This window comes from Microchirus variegatus (genome assembly GCF_963457635.1).
Source record: "Microchirus variegatus genome assembly, chromosome: 1".
Lineage (NCBI taxonomy): Eukaryota > Metazoa > Chordata > Actinopteri > Pleuronectiformes > Soleidae > Microchirus > Microchirus variegatus.
In genome coordinates, this window is record NC_139802.1 from 2,722,133 (window position 1) to 2,746,522 (window position 24,390).

Here is a 24,390-nt window from a genome sequence, read left to right on the forward strand (position 1 = left end):
TGTCAAATTTTGGGTAAAAATTTTTTTTCAAATTTTGGGTACATTTTTTTTTTTTTCAAATTTTGGATGACATAGTATAGTATGACGTTTTTGTCAAATTTTGGGTAAAATTTTTTTTTCAAATTTTGGGTAAAAATTTTTTTTCAAATTTTGGGTACAATTTTTTTTTTTTCAAATTTTGGATGACAGTATAGTACAACGTTTTTTGTCAAATTTTGGAAAAACATTTTGGGTCAAAAACATTTTTTTTTTTAATTTTGGACGACAGTATAGTATGACGTTTTTGTCAAATTTTGGACCAAAAATTTTGGGTAGATTTTTTTTTCAAATTTTGGTACGACAGTATAGTACGACGTTTTTTGTCAAATTTTGGGGGAAAAAATGTGGGTCAAAAGACTTTTTTTTCTAATTTTGGACGACATAGTATAGTATGACGTTTTTGTAAAATTTTGGACCAAAAAAAAAAAAAAAAGTTTTCCAGCCCTTTTTGCTCTGGGACTCCACCTGCAGACATTTTATGGTACTGCAACCAGTAGTTCTTTGTAGATGTCATTCATGAAGTAGATATTTGTAATTGTGTTGATTTATAAAGTGGAAAAGCTGGTCCTCACTTTGTCAGCAACCCGGTCCTCAGTATGCAGCAAGTACAAGAATGTGTGTGTGTGTGTGTGTACAGAGAGGACCTGAATAACAGGATTCATTGATGACATTGTTTTATTTCAAAAAAACACATCCTTTTAAAAACTCACAAGCCTAAAGACTTGATGCGTCACATTCAACAGATGAAAGAAGAATCTCACAGTGAGGGATCACAGAGTCGGTATGAGTTAGGTTACATCATTGGCATAACTGGTATAGTATTTATATTATATTATACACTGGTCACATTTGTTGACCCCCCCCCCACCCATAAAAACAACTCCTGACCCATCCATCCCCCTCAGTCACTGGGACTGACTGATCTCCAGATCACGCTGGCTCAAGCTGTACAAGGATCAAAGTAATTACTCGAGGTTATAATTATAACAACTGTTGATCCACAAGAAAAGACATTTGAGTGTCTGACGTTATCATAATCATTAAAAGCTGCAGTCGGTGTGTGTGTGTTCTCAGAGGTTTCTACTGTGTGGGCCGAGGTCAAACATGCAGGTCAGGACTCTGCATCACTCCACATCAGCAGGTACACATTCATCAATCTCTGAGACCAACCGGTGTGGGAAGAGTTTGTACTGCAACCATGTGGGCTCTGGAAAAAAAAAAAAAACAGAAAGAAAGTGCACAGATAATGCAAAAGTCCCTCTCAAGTTCTCAAACAGATCATAGTGTGTGTGTGTGTGTGTATATTTACCCAGGTAGCATGCTGGTGGCTGCAGCTTTTCGTCAAAACAGGTCTGAATCGCAGCAAAGCTGCACTGGTGACGAGGGTGTTTGCAGAAGAATGTCACATTTTCCCCGTGAGGAACCATGGCATCTGTAACGTCGAAGGGCCAGCGCTTTTCTCCACCAATCACCACGCGGCTTCTTTCGGCGGGGATGAGACATCGACCTGAGAGATTGATTCGCGAGGAGTCAACGTATGTGTGTACAGATTTGTGTTTGTAGGCCATTGCACGTGTGTGTGTGTGTGTGTGCGTGTCATCTCCAAAACACACTATTCTTCGTTTGGTTAAAGCTGCAGTGTGTAACTTTTCAATGTAAGCAATAAGGTCTTTCACATTCAAACTGCAGTATCAAATGAGTTTGCTGGTTATGGGTGAATTCCAATTCTTTGCTTAACCCTCAATCTCAAAAATGTGCGCTCCCTCTAGTGCTGTCCCGATTCTCAGAAAAATTAAGTTGAGGGGCAAGTTTAAGGGCTGTATCGCCCTCAATATTGACATTTTCCGAGACCACCCTTGGGAGCAAGGTATACCCAGAATGCATTGCGTGTTTTCACATAACAAAGATGGCGCCGAAAGCAGCGAAACGAGTGCGATACACATTAAGTGTTTTCTTTGTTAATAGAGATATAAAAATGATGAAAACCATTGTATTATCTTAGTTTAGGCCCATGTTATGGATTACTGACGTCATTGTTGCGTAACATACGTTGCGTTTACGATCTTTTGTGCGGACAATCGATGGTTTGCTATGGTTTACTTTTCAATAAGTCGTGGTGTGTGGTAACTGTCAGCTGAATATTTGTATGAGTATCATCTTATAACTAACTGACAACCTAATAACTTGACTGACAAACGGATCGTAATAAATAATCGTGACGTAAATGTGTTCTTCTTCTTCTTCTTTTTTGGAGTTGACAGACTGGACGCAGCTTTCGCGTTATTCTGCCCCCCGCAGTCTGAAGACGTACCTGCATTTAAGGGGTGTCCCATTTCTAAGTGACAAAATAACCCTCAACACTTGGTTTTGAGGGCCAGTTAAGATTAAGGGTTGAGCTTGAGGGTTAAGATAGGAATTGGAATTGGCCCTAAGCCTCCATCAGCTCCACGTGACTCTCTCTGTTTCTCAGTACAGCAGCGTTTTGTTTTCGTGTCTGCGGAGAGACACAAAAGTCTCCTTTACACCTGGAATTAAAATGTGTTTTCTGTGATAGGGTTGCAGTCGGTCAGTCAGATAGCACCTGACCACTTGTAAGCGCAGGTGTAAATGCTGCGTGACCAGATTGAACAGAAGTGTAAATGCAATGTGTCTCTGATGCGTCTCCACTCCATCCACAACAACTACATGAGCAGAAATACACAGACTCCTCTACTTTCTGCCAGTTGAAGACGACCTCTTGCCCTATGTCGAAAAGTGTTGTGTTGTTGTTCTACGAAACACAAGTGAGGTCCTGAGATACAGATTCAGAAAGTCCTGCGTGCTCTCCTGAGGCCTGGGGTGAGTCTGGGTGTGTAGCAACGCTGGCAAGTGTCGTGGCACAAGAATGTGCACACTGCAGCTTTAAGAGCATTTAATGTGGAGATTTATTTTCCCCGTGATGAAGCAACTTTCTCCGTTTTTACCTCTGCAGCGAGGCGGCGATTCGCTCCAGCTGCCGTTGGACAGACACGTGACCTTCTTGGGTCCGTCCAGGAGGAAGCTTTTTTTGCAAAGGTAGTGAATGTCAAAGCCAACTTCATATTCCGTCTTCTGGACAGCCACCACGTAGCCGTGCTCCACCTCTCGAGGAGGCAGACAGTACACCTCTGGGGAGAGGGAAAGAGAAACACATTGTCTTTGAAAACAGAACTATAGAATTCACAATATTTCCCAACATCTTGTGAGTATTTGAGCCGCGTCCAGTTATATTTAGGTATTCAATAAACATCCTGCAAAAATATCTCCATTCTGGAACAGGCCAGGGTGCAATTCCAACTTCAACCACAAGATGGCAGAATAATACTGCAAAACAGAGAAGTGTCATTTGAAAGTTGCATTTTTGTAGATATGTCTGTCTGTCAACTTTCACCCTCTCACATAATCTGAACCCACACACAGAGGCGCAGCTTGTGAACAGGCAAGACTGCTTGGGGCCCCCGAGCTGATAGGGGGCCCCCCCGACACTCGGAGCCTGTTTTTACTGAAATGTGCAGTGACCAGCCGCCTCCCCTAAAACCTCCCTAAAGGGGCCCCACCTCACTTTAACCTGTGTGAAGTTATCGTTCTGCAAGTTGGAAAATGAAGAGGATTATTTACAGTGTAATGCATATCTTTTTTACTCAGTTTATATCGTTTTTTTAAAAGCTATTTACAGCATTTTATTGTTCTTTACATTTATATTTTCACATACTTTTTAATTACAAGGTTTTTCCATGTTATTTCATTCATTTAAAAAATATATATATTTTGAACTTGTACATTTTTCGTTGGTGTCAGATTATTTATAACATAATGGTGATGAACACTGGTTGGAAGGAAGGGCCCCCTGGGAATTTTTGCTTAGGGCCCCTACAGACTCTAGAATCGCCTCTGCCCCGCACACACACACACACACACAGACACGGACACACACACACGGGTTTGCAGCTGTTCTTCAGTGCAGTGACGTCTATTCGTCTGGACAGCCTAAACAAATGTGTAATCCCCAACCTTGAACATAACGAGATAACGCCCAACCCTAACCTTAACATAACCACACTTCACTTTATCCAGCTCCTCAGAAATGAGGCTCTCCTCTCATTAGGGACCAGGTTTGTCTCCATGAGGACTACTGGTCCTCACAAGGTCAGCGTTTTATACAAGCAAAACCCAAACAAATTGTAGTCATTTGCAGTCGTTTCTTCTTCACAATCGTCTTCTCCTTCCTGAAATGCATGCAGTCAGTACAGTCAGTGCAAACTACGACACACTTACTTTTACAGACGGGGTGAGGATATTGCCAGGTCTGATTATCCTGGCAGAAATTCTCATTGCTCCCTATTATCTCGGCTCTGCAGGAGAGAAAAAAGAGAGAGCGGAATGACGACAGATGGTGGAGCGACACACTGACTATATTGACAGCTAAAGAGCATCATCTGAATAAAACTGATGGAGAGAAAAAAAAAAGGTGTAAATGATGTCTGAATGTTGTAATGCACAGTTGGCTGCCTGACACATTCACTCAGGCTCATCTCACCCAGTGTGATGAGTCAGTGTGGAAAGAGGAGTCAATGCGAGATTAGACTGTAATGACCCAGTTAGTTAAGGGCAGATCAAAATGAATTCCCCGCCATTCATCACTCCTCAACCTCCCATTCTTCTACATCTCTCCTGCGTTCGCCTCCTCTCTTCACTGCCTCCGTTTCTACCTTTCAAACCATGTTCGTGTTTCCAGAGCCTCTTTGCCCACGCACTCACAACATTAGCCTTCCATCAACCCCCCCCCCCTCCCCCCTCCCCCCCAGTTCTCACCCAGACATGCAGCTGTAGCTGATGGAGGATCCTACGGTGGCATCGCCCTGGATGCTGAAGGTGCCGATGACCTCATCAGGCAGAGGGCAGCTTCGGACATCGGCGGCTGGTGAGAGAAGAAAAAGGAGACTGAAGACAAAAGGATGCATCACAACACTGTAAACACGTCCTGGATTAAAAACGCCATAGAATGTAGGAGTACAAATCAGAGAGTTCATTACAAATGTTGATGTGGGAACACATATTCACCATTAACTAGGTGCTAACTAACATATATAAGTCGCATACTAGCTCTTTATTAGTCATCATTAAGCACGTATTAATACCTTATTCTACCTCTACTATGACACAAATTAAGATTTTTCCTACATAAGGTGTTAATATGTGTTTAATATTTACTAATAAAGGGCTAGTATGCTACTTATATTCATGTGAGTAAGGGTCTAGTTAAAGTGTTACCGTTGGTGTATTAATGCACACATCATTTCAAACCATATAATTCTATTCACACCGTGCGAACATTGGGTTTTCCTCCTAAAAAACACACGTGTCAAACTCAAGGCCCGGGGGCCAGATGTGGCCCGCCACGCCATTTTATGTGGCCCACGAGTGATTAATTGGTCTTAAAAACCTGTGTTAAAATAGGTCTGTGCTGCTTTAAGGCGTGCGTTGACCATAAACTACATTTCCCACAATGCACAGCGATTGCGTCACCTAATATTAAGGTGCCATATGTAAGAATGTGGCCAAAAACTGTTAGTACATTCAAATTCAAAATACCGAGGTCTTTTAGGTTTCATTTTCTGGCGTAACTGGCAACCCGTGGTTGCTCGGCAGCTGAGACTCTACTGACTGCAATGATTGGTAGACGGCGGTAGGTGGCGCCACATGCCAAAACATGCTTTCAAAACTTGCAGTCGGCAAAATATATATTTTTAACGCAAATATTTTGTCTGTACTGTTGTTGTTGGTGAGTTCAGTTTGTTATATGAACATTATTCCTGAGTCTCTGTGACATATTAGGAGGATTTTATGGCCAGTTGCTTTAGATGTATTACATAATGCACCTTTAACACAATATGGTATATTTATTTTTGAAGATCTACCCAAAAAGGTAGGCAATCACAAAGAGCTATACTTGACCAGATACTGCACTCTCAAATGCTGTTTGGAGGACAGAACATGTCACGCCGCTGCCTCACTTGACTTGTACTAGGCAGAGTTTCTCTTTAGTTTGTGACCCACAGAGGCGTTTTTCACTCCGTGTGTTGTTATTTAAGTTGAAATAACTCTTCTTAGGTAATAAATCAAAGTTCGACCATCAAGTGAAACATTGTCCAACATCTCTCCTGAGCTCCGTGCTGTAGCCCGTGGTTGTGTAACACCAACACCTAACGCGCTGTTCACTTTTGGAAGCTGGAGTACCTCACGCTCGTAGGAAATATAAATATCGAGAGTGGTGCTTGGGAGAGAGGCTGGAGCGACCCGAGCACCAATCGAGCTGGGGGGGTTCCGGAGGTGAACGCGGATTTGAAAGGCAGACGCGGCTCTTGCCTGAGGGCTGTCTTAGGTTTTCTGAAGCAAGAACAATGTTAATATAAGAATGTAAAGGGACCTATGGGAGAGGGAGAGTTGTTGGGCTGCAGATGAGAGCTCAAAGCCGAGTTCTGTTTTCACATACCGCCCTTCTCCTGCCTCGCACTGCTGCCACCCACACAGGCTGCAGCACCAAACTGCTATGAAGCAGGTATATCGTGATAGATTCATCTCGTCAAGAGGGGGTGGGGGGGGGGGGGGAGACAAAACTGTGATTTTGAATGAGTCACGGTATTAAACGCATCCTCTCTGATTGAAACGTAAGATATAAAAGGACCGAGCAGGCACCGTTTCTATGTTTTTTTTTATATGCAGAGACGTATGAATACAGCACAGCAACTAAATAGCCCAGAGCTGAGTGCTTGTCCTTGGCTCTCGCTGTAGAGAGACACACACACACACAGAGAGAGAGAGAGAGAGAGAGAGACCTTATCAGAGGCCTCAGATGGAAGAGGATGAGAGGAGAAAGAGATGAGAGGAAAAGAGGATGAGAGCAGAGGAGAACAGGGAACAGAAAGGCCTGGAGCAGCGTGAGCAAGAAAGCTCTCTGACTCTCCTGACTGTGATCTGTCGCCCACACACAAACACACACACACACACACACACACGCACACACACAAACTGTGACACTGTGCAGTCCCGCACACACACATCTAATGTACAGAGAAAAAAAATATCTACCTTTCTGCCTCTCTCTCTCTCTCTGGATACACACACACGTGCACCTGCACACGCACACACACACACACACACACGCAAACTCTGTGACACTTGAGCAGTCCCCCCCCCCCACATACACACACACATACATACACATCTAATGTACAGAGGAAAAAAAAGCTACTACTCAGATAAGTCCCCATAATCTGAGTGTGCAAACGGTTTTAGGTCCCCGCAACATTAGTAATACATGCTCACACACACACACACACACACACACGCGCGCACGTCTTTACCACATTGTGGGGACCACGTTCAGGACCGGGGGAATAATGTCCCCACAAGGAAAAATTATCACGACAAAAAGGTGTTTTTCCGGGGGTTGGTCCACAGAAGCATAGAAAGACAAGAGCATATACACACACACACACACACACACACACACACACATATCCTTTTAAGGATTGCACTGACTTTCATTCAGTTGGACAGCCTACACAAAGAGTTATTCCTAACCTTAACACAATTTAAACCTTAGCCCTAAGACCTCAGAAATTAGGCTCTGCCCGCCCCCCCTCACACACACACACACACACACACACTTGTACTTGCTGCATACTGAGGACCGGCTAAAAGTGCTGGCAACACAATAAATCAACACAATTAAAAAAAATATCTACGTCATGAATGACATCAATAAAGAACTACTGGGTGCAGTACCATAAAATGCCTGCAGGTGGAGCAAAAAGTGTGTGAAACACCAGGGCTGGAAAACGGGCTTTTGTACCAAATTGAGGACCTCAAGTATATGTTTAAAATCTAAGGAAGTGATTTCAATGAAAACAAAGTGAGGACCGGCCAAAATGTCCCCACTTCGTAAAAATGACCTCACTTTGTGGGTTAAAAACCCTCACTGGTCCTCAGTATGCCGTACAAGTACAAGAACACACTCTGTGACACTGTGCAGTCCCCCCCCACACACACATACACATCTTATGTAGAGAGAAAAAAAATCTACTCTTATGTAGAGAGAAAAAAAATCGACCTTTCTGCCTCTCTCTCTCTCTGGATACACACACACACACACACATACACACACACACACACATACACACACACACACACACACACACACACACACACACACACACACACACACACACACACACACACACACACACACAGTGTGCACATGGCTCTGTGCCTCTTTGACAGTGATCTGCCACCCACTGCCTCTCAACAGGCATGAAGGAGCGCAACTCACACACTCTATAACACACATGCAAAAGGACACACACAATACAAACACTCTCGCACATTCAAAAAAAAAAAAAAAAAAAAAAAAACCCACCCACCTTCTGCCTGTGTCTCAGCAAGAGGAAACTCTACACACTCCCTTTCACGTCTTTGAAAAGACAAAATGAGTCTCATGGTGAGAACAGGACCCAGCTGTGTTGATGACTCTTCAGAGAGCAGGTTCACTGCGGCACCAGGTGTGAGATTAACACGCAGGACTCAGGCCTTTAAAAGCTGCATGATGTGTTTTTCGTGCAGACAGAGGCTGAAACTAAAGCTTTTTTTTTGCAAGCTCCTGATTATTGATGGCTTCACTTCAGTGCGATGCTGCTGCTGCTGCTGCTGCTGCTGCTGCTGCTGCTGTGCACCTCTGTGGCACATGATAATGCTGCACAGCACGAGAACATGCAGTGTTCAGATTTGTGTTCTATATTTAGAAATACTTTTTTTTTATATTAAATGAAATATTTCCTCACATGATTACCCTCAGAGCACTGTGGCTCTTGGTTGTTCATGAACATAAATCACAGCAAACTCAGCTCAGGTTTCAGTTGATAATGAGTTCTGTCCGGATGTGTTTGCAGGTCTGTTCTCGTGGACTAAATGGGTTTATAGTTACATTACGTTTACAGTTAATTGAGTTCACGGTTACACTTATCGCACGTAAACACAAGGCGCTTCTAATCACTTCATATAGTGTGAAATTTTTAAACTGTGTTCACGGGGGTTGCAATTCACCTCGTGATATCATTTTGGCTATTTGCAGTTTTGTTGTATTGTCTTTGTGTAGTTTATCTCCTTTTCTTTATCCACAGCTTTATAGAAGACAAACATTTAGTCTAAAACGTGAACAAATGCATGCACATACTCATTTAGTAGATATATATGGATTTGCAACACACACACACACGTGCATATTGATGCTTGTGTATATGTAATCTAGGTGCACATGTACATGTGTATTCAGCTATTGTCTCTCCTTAATTAACTTATTCAGCAGCTCCAGATTAAATTCTTGACACAGCCAATATGAGCGAATGAAGCGTTGCTATGACAATGAGGAGAATAGTTCCCAGTAGTGAACAATGTCTCAGTCGACACAATCACAGAAGGTTATGATTCATTTAGTTTGTCTCGCTCTGTGTGTGTGTGTGTGTGTGTGTGTGTGTGTGTGTGTAGCACATGTGTGATTCAAAGAGGATCACACACACACACTGTGCACCTGCTGCCTTTGAAGTGGTATTGAATTTGAGAAACAAACAATCACCACAACCTTCCTTTCAAATGCCTGTGGTTTGAATCCGTTGTTACGAAGAGACCTGAAGTGGTGGGAGACAGGAACATTTTTTTCACGATCGACTCTAACCCACCTGTGCAGTTGGGCTCATCCCCGCTCCACTGTCGGTCACCTTGACAACGGCGAATAGTGGCATCCAAGCCACTGGGCAACGCGTATCCAGGCTCGCAGCGCACTTCAAGCAGGGCCGAGAAGGAGTGAGTGGGAGAGAGGAGGTGAGCGACCGAGTTTTCACCGGAGGTTAGAGGCCAGGGACAAGTACGACCTGAGAGGAAAAGACAACGTCCGGAGGGAGGAGAAAGAGTAGAGTGAGAGTGGGAGAGTAAACAATTCTCAGAATTTGCAGGAATGTTGTTCCCTTGTACGAGGGAAATGAAATAGTTCACACTGAAGCCACTTTAAAATAGCACTAATGAGGTTGTGGACTGGGATTATGCACAGTGCACTCTTTTATAGTGCACAAGCATAATAAAGAGTTTGTGTTCAGTGTTGTCATGGGGCAGCTTTTTTTTTTTGCAAGGCTTTAATTTTGTTTTCCAGCACATGCACACACACACACACACACATTCTTGTACTTGCTGCATACTGAGGACTGGGTTGCTGACAAAGTGAGGACCAGCATTTCCACTTTATAAATCAACACAATTACAAATATCTACTTCATGAATGACATCTACAAAAAACTACTGGTTGCAGTACCACAAAATGTCTGCAGGTGGAGCCCCAGAGCAAAAAGGGCTGGAAAACTTTTTCGATTTTTAATTTTTTTTGTTTTTTTGTACCAAAATGTTACAAAAACGTCATACTATACTATGTCGTCCAAAATTTGAAAAAAAACTTTGACAAAAAAAATTTGACACAAAATTGTTGGTTCAAAATTTGACGGAAACATCATACCTTACTATGTCGTCCAAAATTTGAAAAAAAAATGTAACCCCAATTTTTTTTTAAAAACGTCATACTATGTCGTCCAAAATTTGAAAAAAAATATCTTTGACAAAAAAAAATTGACCCAAAATTTTTGGTTCAAAATTTGACAAAAATGTCACACGAAACTATGTCGTCCAAAATTTGAAAAATCTTTGACAGAATTTTTTTTACAAATTGAATATAGCATATTATAGCTACCTAAGGAAAGTGATTTCAATGAAAACAAAGTGAGGACCGGCCAAAATGTCCCCACTTCGTAAAAATTGCCTCACTTAGTTGGTTAAACACCCTCACTGGTCCTCAGTATGCCACAAGTACAAGAACACACACACACACACACACACACACACACACACACACACACATTCTTGTACTTGCTGCATACTGAGGACTGGGTTGCTGACAAAGTGAGGACCAGCATTTCCACTTTATAAATTAACACAATTACAAATATCTACTTCATGAATGACAGCTACAAATAACTACTGGGTGCAGTACCATAAAATGTCTGCAGGTGGAGCCCCAGAGCAAAAAGGGCTGGAAAACTTTTTCGATTTTTTTTTTATTTTTGGTCCAAAATCTTACAAAAACATAAAACGTACACTATGTCGACCAAAATTTAAGAAAAAATTTGACCAAAAATTTTTGGTCCAAAATTTGAAAAAAGAAAAACGTCATACTATACTCTGTCGTCCAAAATGTGAAAAAAAAAAATGAAAAAAAATGTTGGTCCAAAATTTGACAAAAAAGTCATACTATACTATGTCGTCCAAAATTTGAAAAAAAAATGGAAAAACATTTTGGTCCAAAATTTGAAAAAAAAATGGGAAAAAAGTTTTGGTCCAAAATTTGAAAAAAAAAATGGAAAAAAAATTTGGTACAAAATTTGACAAAAAGTAGTCCAAAATGTTATTTTTTTTCTTTTTTTCTTTTTTGACAAATTGAGTATACACACACACACACGCACACATATCCTTTTAAGGATTGCACAGCCTACACAAAGAGTTATTCCTAACCTGAACCTAAACACAATTTAAACCTTAGCCCTAAGACCTCAGAAATTAGGCTCTGCCCCATTAGGACCAGGTTTTGGTCTCCATGAGGACTACTGTTCCTGACAAGGTCAGTGTTTAGGGTCAGAAAAGATCCTGAAGAGCTAACAAATACAAGCACACACACACACACTCACAGATGTGTGTTGGCACAGCTGTGTATATAGCTGTAATGACTGAGCCCACAGTGGTGTTCACAGTGACACAAACACTTACCTGGAGCCACACAGCTGAGACCACAGTGGCCGTCACACAGACACTGGCGTTTGCCTCCACAGTCTCTGTCAGACTTGCAGGGTCGAGGACACGTCCTCCTCCTCTCCTGTCCCAGAAGTCTCTCCGGGCATGACCCTGTCGTGACACCAGACACACAAACACACACACTGTCACGCTGTCTTTGTTTGCTGCTGCTCTACTCCATTTGTGGCCTGTTGTAAAAAGTGTAAAGTGAGATTTTTGTTTGCCTCTTGTGCTTTTGTTTTGTGTTTGAAGGAAGGTTAAGTCACGGTGGGGGTGGGCGGGGGGGGCAAACATTTGCCACCCACAGGTTACCAGATGTAGTATTTAGATACTCAGTCATCAGTCAGTCACCTTGCAGTTTAAGTTTAAAGGTGCCATATGTAAGAATGTGGCCAAAAACAGTTACTACATTCAAATTCAAAATACCGAGGTCTTTTAGGTTTCGTTTTCTGACGTAACTGGCAACCCGCGGTTGCGCGGCAGCGGAGACTCTACTGACTGCAATGATTGGTAGACGGCGGTAGGTGGCGCCACATGCCAAAACATGATTTCAAAACATAAACGTGATTTGCAGTCTGCAAAATATTTTTTTTAATGCAAATATTTTGTCTGTACTGTTGTTGTTGGTGAGTTCAGTTTGTTATATGAACATTATTCCTGAGTCTCTGTGACATATTAGGAGGATTTTATGGCCAGTTGCTTTAGATTTATTACACAATGCACCTTTAACTCTGTGCATAGTGTAATGTAAACAGCATCAGTGTATAGCGGGTGCTTACAGGAGCCTGCAGCCCCTCCACATTTCCATATGCTCTCCATCACACAGGATAAAACAGCAAAACTCCTAATATCGACACACCCTCAATGTCCAGAACATTTGAGGGGGAGAGGCAGAGGCAGAGGCGGAGGCGGGGGGGGGGGGGGGGGGAATGAGGGGGAGACTGGGTTCCCCCATTTTACATTTCCGAGAATAAAAAACATGTGTGTGCTACTGTAGCCCATTGCACGTGATACCATAAACACGCATGTGCTGCGCTCGTGTAAGCACGAGCGTGGAGACACGTACAGTACGGTACAGTATGAAGGTGATATTAGAAAATCATATATTAGGAATACGGATGGAGTGGAAAAACCTAGAGAGACTTGCGGAAGGTGAGTGAAATGTCAGTGATGCTGGAGCACAGGAAGAAAAAAAACATATTAATAAATTACTGATTTTTTTCCAAATTCAATTTAGTGTGATTACATTTTATTGTTGGCACTGTAGGCACAAAAACACACTGTTTTCTATTGCACTAATGCGAATGCTATGAGTCAGTGCATCTGCCCTATGCCCCCCCGACTACATAATCATCTTAATTTAAAAAAAAAAAAAAAAAAAAAAAAACATTTTAAATTACACTGCCAAAGGCCACTCAATTCATTTCTAACTTTCAAGAGTTAGAAATTGCTCGTGAATGCAGCGGCGAGAGAGTGAGGTGACGCGTAGAGCGAGAGGGACTCACCTGGAGTCTGCAGAGACACCGTTCCAGTCAGAGCCCACAGGGAGAGCAGCAGCAGGGCACAGTCCATCCTTGAAGCCAGGCCTCGGACGATATGAGGGAGGCTTCGCTCAGACACAGCATTTTTAAACAAGGGGGGAACAAAGGGCGGGTGTGGGTGAGACAGGGAGGAGGAGGAGGAGGAGGAGGAGGAGGGGGGATGTAGAGAGAAAGGGTACAGCGAAGGAACACACATCTGGTTCGCGTTGGCTATAGCAAAGTGAGGAAAATTCCAGTCTTTAGGACCTTTCACCCATTTGTGGCGCGAGGGAGCAAATCAAGGGGGACGACATGTGACTTTTGACCCCACAGGCAGTAAAACGGGAGGACAAACAAACAAACAAACAGTTACGTAAACAAACCACCAAAATGGTTTCACCTGATGGTCGTGAACGCAGAGTTTCTCCAGTGCATCGACTCACTCCGCTTCAGTGACTTCTTTGATATTCTGCCTTATTTGTCATTTGGAATGAAGTGGAAAAATAAATCCTACGTGCGAGTGCTATATTCCAAATAAAAAAGGTTGCATTTCATAATTCTGTGTCCAAGGATGCGTTCTGTTGGGCAAGAGTCTGCGCATTTGGAAACCCTTTGCCTATTAGCTGGAATGTACGCAGTGTAAACAACACGAGGAGGACAGCAAAACAACTTGTCCTGAGGCATTTTCACTGCGCATTAAGCTCTGGTTATCTGGCTTAAGTTATAAATATCCCTAAAGTCTTACCTCTGGTGCCCCATTTGACGACAAACACTGGCTTTATACAGATAAAGCTCGAGAGAAGAACCCAAACAATAAACGCTTGTGATGAAACACATGAGAAAAAGCAGAGCAGTGAATGAGAACAATCTTTTTATTGGTGTGTTTTTGGGAAATCTCAACAACATCCAAAATCTCCAGCACTGAGTGTGCCAGGCACCGCAGGGACACCACTGATGCAGCAGGGGCAGTTGTTGTAGTTCGGGTTTAAAAGCCACTAGGAGGTTTTTTGATCAGCCACGATCTGTGGAGATATTAGAGACTAGAAACCTGCTGGGTCACTGATTGAGGTGATAAAGGCTGAAAGAAACCAACGAAGGAGCATATCGACGGTGTGCGTAGTCCATACACCGCCGGGCAGGAGAAGGTAGAGGTCACCGTGAAAAGTACTGTAGGTCTGCACGAGCAGTCACGTTCGCCTTACTGAGCCACGTTGGTAAAAAAAATCCAAGGTGGCAGTAGTGTCTGAAGCCGAAGTGAGTAAAACGTCTGGAGGTCTGGAGGCGCAGGATAAGAAAAGTAGAGCGAGGGGGTTTTTTCTTTCCTTCTCCGTTTTTTTTCGAAAAATAGTCTGTATGAGGAACGACGGAATATCAAATATGTTTCAAGGTGCAACAGATCATGTTCATCCAAAGAAAAAGGAAAAAATAATTCAGTAATATAGAACAGCAATAATAAGAGGGATAATCATCATAATCATAACAAGAACAATAGCAGTTAATGGTACCTATTCATCATGGTCATTAAGGGGATTAAAATCACACGCTATGACTAGTCGTCGTCCCCTCCCCTCCCCCCCCACGAACATAACATAGTGTACCATGCCCCCCTGTGTAGGTGATGTGGGCACACAGAGAAGTTCATAGATTACAGTATAAAGTAAGGAGTAATAATAGGAGTAAACAGTAAGGAAGGAGCAGTACTGAAATAAAGCACTACATAGCAACAAGCTTTGTGGATCAACATGGGGAATTTTGGCTTTTATTTCTCCCAGAAATCTGAGAAATTAACACCATTCCGCTCAATGGGGGGTTTTCAAACCCATCTCCTGGAATACATCAAATACACAACATAGCACATAGGCCTATCCAATATACACCCCTGCCCCTCCCCCCCCCCCACTCGTAATAATAATAATAATGCTAATGTTAGTGTGTTCATAGAGTACAGTAAAGTAACGATGTGCGTTTTACGGGGGAAGGTCGATTACTATATATTTTTTTTAAAGAATATATTACAACACTGAGATTGAACTATCTCCGAGTACTGTCGAGGTACAAGAGAGACATGAGGGCAGGGTGTCGTGGGAAGAGCGCGCGGAAATGTGAAAGGACTGGAAAAATAAAGAGAGAGAGAGAGAATGGGGATAGAGGTCAAAGGTTACAAAGAGTTACACTGAGACAAAAACGCCAGAGTAGATTTAAAGGTGCCATATGTAAGAATGTGGCCAAAAACAGTTACTACATTCAAATATCAAAATACCGAGGTCTTTTAGGTTTCGTTTTCTGACGTAACTGGCAACCCGTGGTTGCTCGGCAGCTGAGACTCTGCAGACTGCAATGATTGTTAGACGCAGTAGGTGGCGCCACATGATTTCAAAACATAAACATGATTTGCAGTCTGCAAAATATTTTTTTTTTTTAATGCAAATATTTTGTCTGTACTGTTGTTGTTGGTGAGTTCAGTTTGTTATATGAACATTATTCCTGAGTCTCTGTGACATATTAGGAGGATTTTACGGCCAGTTGATTTAGATTTATTAAGTACTCCACTGCGACGGGAGGGGAAACGATGGAGCCAAAGATACTAAAACGGACAAGAAAAATATGTACCAGCGTCGTGTACGAGCTCAAAGTACGAGGAGATTATATTTTTTTAACGGGGCTGGAGTCGATTCAAAAAGGGTGGAAAAAAAAGTAGTGTGGAGGGGAAGTGCAGAGGATAGTGTTTACATCCTCATGTCTCTCTTTCTTGCATGCCCATTCCCAGCGACTGAAACATAACAGGAAAAGAACAAAAAAAAAATTAAGTGCTCGAGTAAAATCCACAAAAATATTGAACTATATACGATTCTGAGATAATTTTGCTCTCTATATTACAACTGTTACACACGCTCCACGCTGCTGCTGCATCCTGACCACAATAATCACGTTGAAAAAATACCCATCGATGATCGCTGACCACCTGTGAAACAGCTCCTGTCTCATCTATAATAAAAAGATATTTACCATAGCTTTATCTCTATTATTGTCCCAGTCAGGTAGAAAATATACAAAAATTTTTCACCAAATTTGCTCTCCCTCTAAATTTTTTCATACGTATTATAAAAATATACAATTCTCCAATAACAAAACTCTTAAAAGTCACATCTTTCTTCTGTTTAAATTATTCTCTCCGTCCGCGACATTAAAGAGCTGACACCTCAACAAAACAAGACACCTGAGCTTCAACGCACAAACCTTCTCTTATACATTCATCATCATCATCATCGTCATCATCATTATCCTGACCCACGTTCTGTCCGTCCTGAAAAATTCAGTCTCAATTTTAAAATCCAGCTTATGTTCCTCCTCTTTCCTCGCTTTCCCGCTCCGTGCCTTCATCACTGATCGGCGAGGCGGTTCTCGTATTTACTAAGAATGTTGCGACAGCGGCCAAGTTCCTTCCGCATCTCGGCCACTTCCTGCCGGAGCGCGGCGTTCTCTCGCTCCAGGTAGGCAGCGCGCACCGTTATCAGGTTCTCCTTGAGGCGCCGGGCGTCTCGGGAGCGCTTTGCCGCTTCGTTGTTTTTGTATCTCCTGGTCCAGTACTTCTCGTCCTAAATGGCGACAAACGACAAACAATGCAAAATTGATGATTTAACAGACGTGTGACGAGGAAACTGAAGTATTCTTCTGTAAAAAATAAACTGCTAGAATGAAAGGATCCATGAGACATCAGGCTACTCCTGTTACTGACCATGTGGGCGTTTGGCCATGAGTAAGCGCGGTCTGTACATGTTCCATTCATTTACCTCAAGTTCATGTTTGAGAGTAAATAAAACAATCAAATGTCCCACATTCCACCGCTGATAAGATCTGATAAACCTCGCACTTTACTGTTGGTATAATCGCTCTTTACTTACTACACAAACAAATCATCATTATTTGATTTGTTCAGTTACATTAGAATAGCTTTTTCCTTTATTCCTAATTCTCAATATTGTTGTGGTGTATGTGCCCTTATATTTTTACACTTTTATTATAATACTTGTATGTATGTATTTAATTTGTTTATTCTGATTTACACGCGTGTTAAATTCTCTGTGGACACTGATTCTGCTGCATGTTCATGTCATTATTTACATCATATTATAGACTTGTACCTGCACAGACCAATTAAGTTGTTTTCTTATTACTAAGTTCAGTTTTCATTAGGGCTGCGACTAATTCATTAGTCGTTTGGTCCGTTTAACGCCACAAAAATGTTAATTAGTGTTTCCCAACTCTCAGAATGATGATGATTAAATGTCTCGTTTTGTCCACAAATCAAAATTATTCAGTTTCAATCATGACTTTGTCATTTGAATCAAAGAATCCAGAACATATTCACATTTAAGCAGCTGAAAAAAACACTCAACCGATTAATGGATGATCAAAACAGTTAGTAATTGATGCAATGAATTGTTGCAGCCCTAGTTTTCATGTATACACACTGATTTAAAATAAAAATCCTCTATTTTGTGCTGCTTTCATTCAAATAAAACAAAGGATGTGTAAACACTGTAGAGCACACGTGTCAAAGTCAATGTGTAGGGCCACACCTACCGCTGTCTACCAATCATTGCAGTCAGTAGAGTCTCAGCTGCCGAGCAACCACGGGTTGCCAGTTATGTCAGAAACGATTTTTAAATTTGAATGTAGTAACCGTTTTTGGCCACATTCTTACATATAGCACCTTTAAATCACTGTAGGAGCTATTTGTTTGATAGTGTTATTAATGTTTCAAGTAGATTAGTTTTTGATTTGATTACATTTTTGTTAATAAATGGCTAGAAATGACAATAACCTGCACTGGACGTTATGTTTCTGCATGTGATTCATACCAAATGTTTGTCTATTGTGTTTAGATTGCCTTTGGGCTAGACTTTGTTTTTGCACAAACAGCCACTACACCCACCTTCATGTTGTCAGGTACCAGGACTTTGCGGGCCTTCTTGATCATCGGCTGTGGCTTGAGCTCCTCTTCGCTGAAAGAGTGCCTCCTGGGGTCGTAGTCCTGCTGGCTCGAGGAGCTGGACATCGCCATGTCCGAAGAATCCATGTCAAACATTCCACCTCCATCAGGCCCGCTGCCCGTGGGCGTCAGCAGAGGCGGACAGGAGGATGAGGAGGAGGAGGAAGGGCAGGGGGAGTCACAGGACTCATCCATATTTGTTTGACTCCCTGGAATTAAAAAAAAATAATAATAATGTTTTAATTAATCATTTTTCACCAAACAGCAAAAATAACTGAAACTGTTCAGTCAAACATTTGAGGAGCCGATGACGACACACGGCTTCTGTGATACTGATGACAGCAATTCAAGATGACGACCACCAGATGGAAGCAGAGAGCTAACTAGCGCTTATGTTGTAAACAAGAAAACATCACTTTGCCTTCAACTGGCACCATAGAGCTGAGGAGAATCAATCAGCTCTCATGGACAGCAAGGCTTTCAGACAGAAATGTGCAAATGCTCAATACAGTTATATAAAATACAAAAAAATATATAGTTAATGAAGTCAAAGGAATAATTTGGGGGGGGAAATGGATCTCAAAGTAGAATCATTCACTCACTGGAAGGACAGCTGACAGACTAAAGGTGGGATACATCCAGACCAACAATTACTCGCACCTATGATCCATTATTGACTCCAGTCTTTGGACTGTGACGGGAAGCTGAAGTACCCACACACTCATGGGGAGAACATGTAAACTCCACACAGGAAGGCCTTGGGTCAAAGTGGGATTCAAAAACAACAACCTTCTAGCTGAAATATCTCATCTTATATACTACACTAACAGGAAATATAATATTATAGTCCTCATATACCTGAGTATTTATTTTTAAGCAGCCACCAGGAAAGCTTTAACTAACTTTCTTTGAGAAATTATGAGCCGAAAAACCAATTAAGAAACCTAAAAAGTGGACGATGTGTTATGTAACGTCGCACCCCTCCCCTTTAAACAAGTTTCTTTAAGAGGGGCCAATGTAGGGTTATAGCCCAGCCCACCCCTTTAAGGTCCACTGCACCTTAGTTTCCTTTCCTTTTAGAGCTAAACATCATAAAGCTGCATCCACTCAAACAGGACAACTGACATTTCTTTGAATGAATATCAATCATCACAATAAGATAATAATGCAAACATTATATACTTTTATTAGTGTTCCTAATATGTCACAGAGACTCAGGAATAATGTTCATATAACAAAACTGAACTCACCAACAACAACAGTACAGACAAAATTTTCTCATTAAAAATTTTTTTTTAGCAGACTGCAAATCATGTTTTGGCATGTGGCGCCACCTACCGCCGTCTACCAATCATTGCAGTCACTAAAGTCTCTGCTGCCGAGCAACCACGGGTTGCCAGTTAAGCTAGAAAACCGAAACCTAAAAGACCTCGGTATTTTGAATTTGAATGTAGTAACCGTTTTTGGCCACATTCTCGCATATGGCACCTTTAAAATACTGTAGGAGCTATTTGTTTGATAGTATTAGTAATGTTTTAAGTAAATTTGTTTTTGATTATCAGTATTTAGTGCTCTCTTAAGTTACATTTTTGTTAATAAATGGCCGCTTTTGGCCACATTCTTACATGTGGCGCCTCTAAGTGTGAACAAGGAGACGTTTTAAAAAGCTTGGGAACAGATGGACACTTTATATTATAAAAGCATAGCTGCTTAACAGAAATGACCACATGACTGTGTCGACCCTGTCCAAAGACATTTCCACAAAGCTGCTGGTTACTGCAGACTATCAACAGACAGACACACACACACATCCCCCTCTATATAGTATACAGCCTGTATATATATATATATATATATACATGCATATATGCCACCTGCTGAACACGTTATCTGTGAAGTGTGAACCCATGATCGGTGATCACATGAGTAATGGCTGCCAGGTAATGTGTTTATTACCCACAATGCAAAATGTTCTCACCTGAAAAAAGAAATATTAACGTCAAGTTTGTCTAACAATACATACTCGGCAGGTGTAAATGTCATAAAGACAAAATAAAACTCAAGCAGTGCCCTGGAGGCCAGAGAGGAAGCTCCCCCCCCCCCCCCCCCCCCCTCCTCGACTCATGATTAAAGCAGGAGGTTTAAATGATTTATGCTGCTTAAACTCAACAGCAGGAACTAGTCAGTGGAACCAGCTGGTGTAACGTGTTGTGGGAACAAAAACGTGCGCAGCCTCAAGTCCTCGGTTTTTTTTTTGGTTCACGGTCGGAGCAAAAAAGACACGAAAAGTACATTTGGTGCAATTTTTGGTCCAACATGTCTGAGCCGCCCTGAGAGCTGAGTGCTTACGCCGTCACAGGAGCGGTCAGATACCTTTTCAAGACTTGTACAACAGCATTCCAAAAAGGTTATTAGATCTGCTGTCAAAGCAAACAGTAGCCTTACTTACTTCTTAGGTGTAATAGATGCGAGTATAGATTGTTAGATGTCGGCCATTTTGGTGTTTAAAATGCAGCTGTTGGTTGGGTGTGCTTATTTTTTTATTCAAAACTGATTCAAAAATGTAGTTTGTCTAGTTTCAAGTTGTGGGGGAAAAAAATCATGTGAACCACATATTATTACATTATTATAGAGTCAAACGTATCTTCTTCTGAAAGCAGAAAGTCAATTATTTTCACGCGATTGTAAGATTTGATATAACGTGGGGTTGTAAACAAAACACATTGGCCTTTATTGAGCACTATAAACGCACTATCAGCTAATGAACATTGACTTTGTGAATGAGCTTGAACCTAAGGGTGTGTGCGTCCGTAGCCCCATACAGTACATATATATATATACACACTGTGACTCTCAATAACAGCGTTCGTCGGTGATCGAGTTTGAAGTCCAGCAGTTACAGTTACAGTCAAACTCTTCCTGTTGCTCCGTCTCCCGTCTCCTCCCCCACTGTGGACTCCTCCCACATGTCTGCTGGCCCTGCCCACAGTTCCCTCTCTCCAGTACTCTCTGCACGTGTACTGACGCGTGCACATGGCTGTGGCGTGTGAAGTGGGGAGAGATTTAAAGACACGCAACCACACACACACACACACACACACACATGCTCACACTCCCTCACTCCCTCCCTCCCTCTGTCTTGGTGATGCTGTTGTTGTGACTGCTGCACATTAATTATTGGCTGGGAGTGAATGCTGATTGTGTAGTGTAGTGTAGTGTGCAGTACACGGATCACATGCCAAACCTCCCTTGTCAATGCTGCGAGATTGACTCATCAAATAGCTCCTAAAGTACTCCCAATTCTACATATTTCCCTTGTAACGAGACCAACTCGAAACCCAGCACAATGCCACAACTGTGGAAAAACTCGATTTTTTCCGTCAAGGTTAAGCAGCCGTTTGAAAACTCTGTGCTGCTCACACAGAGCCTGCATGTGACTGCATCTCCTGCCCTCAGGTTGACCACACAGGTCAGAAAATCACTTTGTCACCACGGCATGTGCAACAGACTCAAAGAAGAGTTAAAATTCTGACTAAAAAAGCACACGCAGCACACAACCTTGACTGCATCTGAACTATTATTATGAATTGTAAGGTCTTCTGGTCTCATATCAGCAATGGGGGACAAAATGTCTCTCTCAGCTTGTCAGTTTCCATGAGTTTGCTGTTGCGAGGTTTGCACACAGAACCTTGAGGGTTGGACCTGCACACGTTCATCCGTTTTGTTTACGTTACGCCTTTTTTACGATACAAAACAAATCATCCGCGTCACTCAACTCACCGTGCAGACAGTCGTTCCCGCCGGCGAGGCCCTGCGGCTGAACTACCTCCAAGCCGATGAGCGACGGCGAAGACGAGGACGACGGCGAGCAGGACGAAGAGCCGGGCGGGGACGAGGGCGGTAGGCACTGAGAGCTCTGGCTGGGCACGGCCGACGGGGAACTCTGCGAGGGTATCTGGGCCGAGCTGGAGCTGTTGTTGTTATGCATGCTGCCCATTCCATTTTCAGTTAGAAACTCCTCCAAGTCCATGTATTGAAGCTGGAAGAGGCCCCCATCTGCAGGCAGGGTGCGATCCCACATGAGAGGCCCCAAGAACTGGTTGAAACTTCCTCCTCCATTGCCACCAGGACCACCACTTCCCCCTCCTCCTCCTCCTCCTCCTCCTGCTGCACAGCCATTACTGTTATTACTGCTGCCTGTTCCAGTGCCATTCCTCATGGGGCACACTCCCAAGGAGTCCTCATCGAGGTCCAGTCTGTCTTTGTCTGCCAGAGAGCATAGTTAAAATCATTATTAGACATGAGAAAAGGAGGCAGACTGGTTTGTTTGAAGTGCATGGTAAAGTATGATTTTTTCAGATACTTTAATGTGGATTCTTAGCATCACCTCTCCACGTTTGTGCAGAAATAAATGGGGTGGCAGGTGTAGCCCTAAGATGCACTACTGCATCACACACACACACACACACTTGCAGATGGAAGCAGATGGTATCTGAATTGCAGTATTAAGCAAGAGCTGAAAAACCAATTTGTTGTCATAACATATAGATAAGCTCCTCAACAAATCTCGCAATAGCTGAAGATATAACGTTCTGGCAACCGGGGCGACCTGAGCGCATGGCTGCACACAGCACTGCATCCAGACCAAATACATGTTATCACTCAGGGTAATCTGGTATTTTAATTTGAAGTCGCAGCAGCAGGGATTATAATCCAGGTGACTGTACTCAAGAGGATCACAGGAGTGCGGCGTGTGACGCCGGGTTCACTTTTGCCTGCGTCATTAAAACCTGTCAAACATGGAGTAGTTTGCTGTATAAAACAGTAGCGGCGTGTGTTTATTCTGATGACAACACTGTGTGTCAGGTGACGGTGCCGTTGTACACATCCCCCCCCCAAAAATACACAACAAACACAACAACTTTCTCACCTTTCGCCTCACAGGGGGTTTTAACGTTCTGGTCCCCCTTCATGGGGTGCTGCAGCAGGGATTTCAGACCTGCCATGGTCCCAGTGAGGGAGCCAGCGGGCTGAGTGCAACCTCCAAACTGTGGGCTCGCTCCTGCTGGGAGGTCGGGGGTCGGTAGCTGAGAGAGCTGCCTGGACATCCTGGACCAGACGGGGGCGCAGGGGGGGGAAAAAAACACCTGGGGGCGCTCAGAGGGTAGAGGCGACGGTATCTGAGAGGGAGTAACTACCGAAGTGCGACTGGATGACTCTGCATGTGTTTGCAGGTGGAGGAAGGAGAGAGAAGACAGAGAAACATAGTTTTTAAGAACAGCGCAACCATTGTACTGTAATCACAAGTATTAATGACAGTTTTATGACATGATAATAACACACAAACAACTTTTATGTCTTACCTTTCCTGTGCAGTTATAAGGAGTTGCTTGCAGAAATATTTTCGTCGAAATATTCCATTATAGCCGTGTGTTGTTGTTGAAAGTGTGCAGCAGAGCAGGGGCTGTTATTCTCAGAGGAGCCGTGTGGGAGGGACAGTCAGAATACTGTCCATAAAATAATAATTTAAAAAAAATGAAAAAAAATCGCAGAGGCGTTGAAAGAATTACAACGAGACAGCTGCAGAGAAACGTTGCAATTAAAATAAAAACTTGTAGAGTAACCTCCTCCCTCCTCGAGTTAATTTGTCCAAAGCTCAAAAATAAGGAGACAAAATAGTTGCAAAGAAAAAAAACAGACCTCGGTCAAAACAACACAACGAAGGTGCGTGTGTGTGTGTGTGTGTGTGTAGAGTGTGTAGAAAAAAACAACGCACACACGTACACAAACAGCGACGAAAGCGGCGGCTGAGTTAGTCAGATGACAAGTTGAATTGGTGTTTCTCTCTTCTGCTGTCGGGCTCTGCTGAGGAGGAGGAGGAGGAGGAGGAGGGTGAAGAGGAGGAGGAGGAGGAGGAGGGGTCGTTTCCTCTTTCTC

The 24,390-nt window shown here is 42.7% G+C and overlaps 2 protein-coding genes across 2 annotated transcripts; both read right to left on the reverse strand.

Moving 5' to 3' along the window:
- Positions 1 to 1,063: 1,063 nt before the first annotated feature.
- ntd5 (ntl-dependent gene 5) lies at positions 1,064 to 13,512 on the reverse strand (the record flags this gene model as incomplete). Its single annotated transcript, XM_083895010.1, has 8 exons — positions 1,064 to 1,246; positions 1,349 to 1,546; positions 3,003 to 3,185; positions 4,333 to 4,409; positions 4,870 to 4,975; positions 9,792 to 9,983; positions 11,917 to 12,051; positions 13,446 to 13,512. The coding sequence occupies 8 exons, from the start codon at positions 13,510 to 13,512 to the stop codon at positions 1,164 to 1,166; spliced, it is 1,041 nt and encodes a 346-aa protein (XP_083751136.1). The 3' UTR covers positions 1,064 to 1,163.
- Positions 13,513 to 15,378: 1,866 nt separating this feature from the next.
- On the reverse strand, positions 15,379 to 23,561 carry dbpb (D site albumin promoter binding protein b; the record flags this gene model as incomplete). Its single annotated transcript, XM_083895816.1, has 4 exons — positions 15,379 to 17,056; positions 18,397 to 18,662; positions 22,234 to 22,719; positions 23,384 to 23,561. 4 exons carry the CDS (start codon positions 23,559 to 23,561, stop codon positions 16,841 to 16,843), a joined length of 1,146 nt encoding a protein of 381 aa, XP_083751942.1. The 3' UTR covers positions 15,379 to 16,840.
- Between the last annotated feature and the right edge of the window lie 829 nt (positions 23,562 to 24,390).